Raw genomic sequence first — 6,884 nt, 5'->3', positions numbered from 1 at the left:
TGGCTTACACTAGAATTGGTGAGTAGACAGATATGTTTCCCTCTAAAAATCCCAGGTTTCTGCAAATACAGAAGTGCCTGATGTGTGTTAATTATTATCTTTCCTTCCAGTTTAAATCTGCCTGCTGTGGGGGCTTCAGTTGTTCACTGCCTGTGTCCCAAAACCTTCACACTCAATTCTCTGCACTACCAGTCTTTCATCTGTCTCATCTTTCATCTGTCTCATCTTTCATCAGTCCTGCTAGTTATCGTCAGTCCCTCTTGCCCCAATTATCTCCCCCAAATGAGTTCAGCTGCTTCCTGTGCCACCTTACCTGCCTGACATCTCTTTGATGAACCTAGATCAAATTCTTCCTGCAAGGTGGCAGTTCTTCCTGTTGTTTCACACCTTTACATCTGCTCAGAGTTTTGCTGCAGCTCCTGTCTCATCCTTTAATTTTAGGGGTCACTCAGCTGCATAAGAGGTGCCCCAGTTTTAATACCCTGAAAACCTGGCCCATTTGTACTTTATGTGCCTCAAGTGAATGTGTTTTAACATAACTCCTGCACAAATCTTTACAGGGTGTGATTAAATATGGGAAGTCAGCAGTTGAGTAGAGCATGGAAGAACCAGTTAATTGAGGACTTCAAAGTGTGATGTTTTTACCATCTGTAAACAAAATCTGTATTGCAAACCAAAATTCTCTCCACAGCAATTCCTAGGTTTCCTTGGTACTAGATCCAAAGCCCAGTGAAATCAGTGAAACAGGGTGGGGATCTTTCACTTATTTAGTATCCTTTGCATCAGGCCCCTGATTCCCCTTAGCAATGATAAAATGATACACAAAGCTGGGACTGTACAACTTCCTTTTATTTTGTGTGCTTTTATAGGATATAAATAAATGACAAAATTACAAAATTTATAACTGGAAGCCCAAGCATATTTACATAAGTATTTGTTGCAGTGAGGCTACTATTTACTGTTCTCCTATACAATTTTCCTTTTGGTACCATATTTTTAGTGTTATTTCTTTTTTTTTACCATCAGTTGACTAAGTACATATCAACAGTGAATAAGCAAAAATATGTACAAGGAACTATTTTGTTCAAGTAAATTGAATACTGTATTAAAAGGATGTCATCACTCAGCGCTATGATTAGGTTTAACTAAACCATATACAGTTATCAGTTTTAAACCAAGTTCAATTATCCATTTTTTGGAATATACCAACTGATGATTCTAACTGAAAAACCTCAGCTGGATATGAAATAATAATTAAAAAAACATTAAGACAACCACACAATTTATCAATATCTCTATAATGAACTTCAAAATGATTCACAATTTGACTGGAAAGAACAATATACGTTAAAATGTCATTTTTCTCCTATAATGATATTTTTACTGTTATAATTTCAGTTCTACATAAATATACATCATGGTATTATACAAATACTCCACAGACATTAAAAAAATTAAAACACTTTAAAGAAAAAGTAAGTAAATCTCATTTAACCAAATATTAAGCAAATGCTTAATTATTTTGTTTCATGAAAACATTTTTATTACTTTGGAATTTTTTTCTTTTTCTTGCTGTTTTTATTTAGAAAATGTTTTGCAGTAGAATTTTATCAACACTCTTCCAAACAAGCTTTCTGTGACAGAAATCTTGATAGCAAAATCCATGGTTTTGACTTTTTTTAGAACCACTGAGATTATTTTTTTAAAAATACTATCAGAATTCATGGCTATAGCAATGTTGAACTGCATAAACTATATGTAGGTGTAGTAGAATGACCATTCCACTTTCATTCCAGACTGATCACACAGAACATCCAGTGCACTGATGCTACAACTCTTATAATTTTCATAATGCTGCAATAGCAGTCATTTACTTAACTTTAAAATAAACAATATTTCTCATAATTAATCTGGCTTCCTTCCATAAATAGTCATATGTTTTCCTATAGTACTTCTCTTCCATAAAAATATCTAATAAATGTTTTCTGTGCATTATTAATACCTTTTTCTAACCATTCATAAAACTCTGATCCTTTGCTACAATGCAAGAGGTTCTTATTTCTGTAGAGGATCAAAGGACATCAATGATTACATATAAAATCAGTGCACACAGAAATCAGGGTGCCTAATTTCTTGTCACTTTAATGAATTCTTTATTCAACACAGTAATTATTAATGAATTCAGTGGTTTCACAAATAATCTATTTATTAATTCTGGTTCTATTTCAATTAAAAACTGCCAAGATTTAAATAAAAAACCCAATCAAATACTCTACTCGTAGGCAGCATTAGTATTAGTTTAGAGACATTTTGTTTTTTTTTCCTTTAAAAAGTAGAATTCTAAAACAAGAAATCAAAGAAAGCACTGTGGCAGAGTCACAAGGGAGAACTGCACGAAAAATAAGGTTTTTCACTCCTCTTGTGGACTTTAATTTTAAAAGTCTTCATATAGAATCATTCTTCAGTCAGTGCTGCAGGAAGAAGAACATCACCAGAAATGACTGTCAGCCTTTTTTGTTAGTTACAAGGCCACTCATACAGTGCAGTCTTCCTCTCTGCTGGATTGAAACGTTGCCATAAAGGAAAGGCTGTGCTGTGACTGCTTGGCGTGCAAGGCACAACAAGGAACAGGGGGACAGTTTTGTATCAGAAAATTGTAGTTTCATACTTGGTATTAATGCCTCTTTTGGCCTCTTGTCCAGGTTCAACAATCCAGGGTAGATTCGCAAGAGTCTTTTGTTCGGATGGATCTATCTGCTTTAAGACAAATGCAAACATACAGACGGGTTACCATCTCCGTGCACGGCAGCTTGAGCAGAGGGTTTTTCTTTAAACTAACAGGGCAAATCCCGAATTGACAAAGTCGTACAGCAGCAAGTATGGTGGTGTCTACACTCCCATGTACTCATGGCTGCCTTCTTCTTCCTGTTGAGATCAGAGCTGTGTTTACCCCCAAGCTATAGGGTATCATAGTTCATTAAAGCCACACTTCATCCTGAGAAGTCTGTTCGCTAATGAGACAGACGATGGCATCAGGAAATGTTTCTACTTAAAGTTTTATGGAGGAAGATTCTGTGGCAATGGATGACAAAGTGTACAGTCATACATTTCCCCCCCTCCCTTCCCCTCACCCAATAATTAAGTGTCATAGAGTACAGTTCTCACGTTATAGTCAGTCAGTGAATATGATACAGTGTGCGGTCATTTTTCTCCTTTCCCTCCCAAATCACCCTGTGCCTGTGTTCTCACTTAATTTATAATAGTTTTCATAATTTTTTAAAAAGGTCTACTGTAAAAGAATATTTCTGTCATCTCTGCACTTCAGGAGGGCACTTTTATGGCAATCAATACGTATGCTTCAATGAGCTTTGTTTCTTAGGAGTCTGTGATTAATACTGAAAACGAATATTGAATCCCAGACCAGAAAAAAAAACCAAACCAAAAACAAAAGAAAAAAGAAAAGGGTAAGAAAAGAAGTTGCTTGGTCTGACAGGATAACTGTTAATTGATTTGGATTTGTAAATTGATTAGGATACATATGCCGTGATTGTATACGAAACAAGTTAGGTGATAGATTAAGAAAGTCCATGAAACTGCAGAGTTTGAGAGGTATGCATTGATTAAACTGAACTAATTAAAGTTCAGTAATTGCTATAAGACACAAGACTAACCAAGCAACATCTTAATCTGGAGAAATCTGAAATAAGCAGTTATTTGAAATGGCTGCCAGTGTTGTGGTGACACAACTCTGCCAGCTGATGAGCAGAGGTGGCATGATGGAGCATTTCTGACTCAAGAAGTAATTTTATTTGTACAGCTTCTAGTATATAAACTCTTAACTGTATAGCTGAATTTTGGATTTGTTTGCATGCATTACTACCTTCTACTTACCACTGACTTCCGAATACTAACGCGTGGTTTGGGAATAGGTTTAGAGGGTTTGTTTTCAAAGCTTTCGGGGAGGGTTGAAGAATGACCCCCTTTTCGTGCCTGTAGTGCAAGCTGATAGGCCACCTCAAATGCTTGTCCTAGTGTAAGAATGATTTCATAAGCTAAATTCTGGAACAAAACAGAAACAGTTAAAAATGAGGTGAGGTTGAATTATTGTCAGATACATGAAGTAGGGTAGTGATTTGCAATGCAAATAATTAAAATCAGGCTGGTAATAGGCTCCTCAGTCTCTGTGATGTTTACATCTGTCATTTGATTTCTCATTGATTAAAAATGATCTAAAAGTAATTTATTGTATTGAAAGTAATTACTTCTAAACCCCTTGAAAACATCTTACTAAACATGAAAACATGAGTGGGTGAGTGTGTTGCCATCTCTTTTTAGAACAAGTACATTAACCTTCCCACCTTCCCAACTCATCCCATGTCTCTGTTCTCGGGATCCAGCCCCTCTTGCCCTGCTGCAATGTGACATTCGGCCTCGCTCTATTTCAGAACTCCTGTGCTGACCCTTCCTCCTCCAGAGCCAGCAGCCTGACTGGCTGCTTCCCTGGGCACATGCCTTGGCATGCTCTGTGCTCACCAAGCAGCACAGAAGAGCTGCAGCCTGGGTGTGATGCTTTCAAAGGGACAGAGAGCCAAGGCTGGAAGTGCGTACTCCGAGTGACAGATGCGGTCGAGGCAGCTGTGCGCGCAGTCAGCGCACTGCTTCAAGTGTGTGCTGCAAGGCCCGGGGAAACCTTCTCATGGGCTTGTTTTCTAGAAGTAAAACTGAGCTCAAACAGTTGTGTAACAACACTCCTGTTAGCAAGGGGAAGGGAGGTTACTGGGCATAACCAAAAAAGTTAGGCTATTATGCCTAAAACCTGTTCAGTGTTATAGGTGGAATATTTTAAATCTTCAAATATGGTGAAGAAAACTTGTTGAAATATTTATAAAGCATGAATGAGGTATCAGAGGGGTTGATATAAATATCTTTTCAGTACAGTTATACATCAATGAAAAAGCAACTGGGAGTTTCAAATTTGACCTTACTCTAAATGGCAACTGAAGTCCTATGGTAATTTTTCTTCTAGTTTGTGGGTTTGTTTTTGTATATTTATTTTCAGGCTCCTACTGGAGCCTATTTTTAGGCTCCTACTAGAGCCTAAAATTTCTGGGCTACTAACTCTGCAATAATCTTTAGAACCCCTGCAGAGCAAAGGCAAGTCTGTTGGCTTGCCTCCATATGATGTCCTACAGTCTCCTTGGAATAATTCATAAATCTTTGATATGATTCAGATGTTACTCTCTCCTTCCTCAATCTCCATAGTCTATAGTAGGAAGCAATTCTGCATTTTTTGAACCTAGGCGATCCCTTAAAATTCCCTGATGCTTTTTCAAAATGAGTTATGTCTTTACTAGTTAAGTCTAACTGTTAAGTTTGCATAAGTTACAAAGCAATGCAATTCACTAGGAATTACATTATTTTCAGCCCCTTCAATCATTAAAGCAAAGTTAAATGGATAAGCATTGTATTTCATGCCTTACAGTTTAATTTCCCTGAAGAATTTCCATTCCTTTTTTATCACTCATGTATACTGATATAATACAGGCTAAATTCAGCATATTTTGCTCATTATAAGAGCTTCTTATAAAGGTGCCAGTTCTGCTCTGTGTTAGGTCAGACAGAAAACAATTATACTCCTGCACTGGGACTTGCTCTCTGCTGTTACAACTACAGTCACAACAGCATGCCAGCCAAAATTTTATAGCTTCCCAAATAAAAATGCCTGCTTTGATTGCTGTAGTCTCCAAATTATCTCCCCTTTAACTTCAAGGGAAACTGTCCAGAATTGAAAAACACTGAGGCTGCAGTTTGCCACTGGAATAATAAAAGGAAAACTAAAGAGCCTGTTATAAAGTGCTCTGCCTTTCAGCAGAATGCTGGCCAAGGAATTAAGAGCAACAGAGTATAGTTGTTAAAAATGTAGAGGATAATATAATTTCTAATGGAGTGTAATTTAAGAGGAATAAGAATATTATTCTAAAAAGAGATGCCTTTAGAATCAGCTGTTGTGACAGTAAGAGAGTGTACTATATCATGATGGGATTGTCTGCAGTGGATATTATTAATATTACTGAGGAATACATCAGCAGGACAAGGTGTAGGAATGGCTTGTTGCAGAATATGCAGGCTGCAGTACTAGTAGGACTGAGAAAATACACCACCCAGCTTGGCACACAAAAAGATCACTGAGACAAGCCTGAAAATTCGGGAGATAGGACCAGAGACAGACTGAAAGTTTGCCAGACTGAGCCATAATTTAGTTTAAGTTCTGTATCTTGTATAAAGCCACTATTATCTATTTTCCTTTGTTGTCTGTAAAATTAAAAAAACAGGACTGCCTGGGACCTGAAAACCATAAGAAGCATGTAACTGCTTCTCTGGTTAATAAATATTTGAAATATAGCAAATAAAATAGAACATCCACTGTTCTGTTCAATATTTGAAATGCAAACTGAGCCATAACTTGTACATAAATTTCATACGTTGTATACTGTGGTAGAGCCTTGACAAAGGGAAGTCTGCAAATGGAGGCAAGGAGGGCTTTAAAACTGTACCTTGTGAAATTTTTAAAAAGTTATCTGGGAAAAACCCCATAAGTAAATAAACTTAGTTTGAGGAATTTCCCAAATAATGAATCCTCTTCTTCCCTCAACCCTTTTCCCCTTCAATATTCTTTAATAATGTCTCATCTTTCTGCAATTTTGACTGTAGAATTTGAACTCTGAGTTAAAGTTAAATGTACAGTTACTCCTAAATAGTATCAGTAATGCTTGTGGTTGCATGTCACTACACCAAAATACTTCCCTACCTATAAATAATTTATTCTTGCCCACATTTCCTGAGAAACTGAAGAACCGAAGAGAGTGATTTTTTTTTCATAACAT

The 6,884-nt window shown here is 36.8% G+C and overlaps 1 protein-coding gene across 11 annotated transcripts in view; it reads right to left on the bottom strand.

Annotated features, from left to right (window-relative positions):
- Positions 1-831: 831 nt before the first annotated feature.
- Positions 832-6,884, bottom strand: part of ANKS1B (ankyrin repeat and sterile alpha motif domain containing 1B) — a 408,217-nt gene continuing 402,164 nt past the window's right edge. For 7 of the 11 annotated variants that reach the window (XM_077178717.1, XM_077178719.1, XM_077178713.1 and 4 more), the window contains 2 exons: positions 3,892-4,059; positions 832-2,757 (listed from right to left, as the gene is read on the bottom strand). In XM_077178717.1, the coding sequence (XP_077034832.1) occupies positions 2,647-2,757; positions 3,892-4,059 (279 nt within the window). In that variant the 3' untranslated portion in view covers positions 832-2,646. Of the gene's footprint in view, positions 2,926-3,891; positions 4,060-6,884 lie in introns of all 11 variants that reach the window. The other 4 variants (XM_077178715.1, XM_077178724.1, XM_077178723.1 and 1 more) reach the window with 2 other exon arrangements.

This window comes from Agelaius phoeniceus, chromosome 5 (assembly GCF_051311805.1).
Source record: "Agelaius phoeniceus isolate bAgePho1 chromosome 5, bAgePho1.hap1, whole genome shotgun sequence".
NCBI classification, from domain to species: domain Eukaryota; kingdom Metazoa; phylum Chordata; class Aves; order Passeriformes; family Icteridae; genus Agelaius; species Agelaius phoeniceus.
This window is presented reverse-complemented; position numbering and strand designations above follow the sequence as displayed.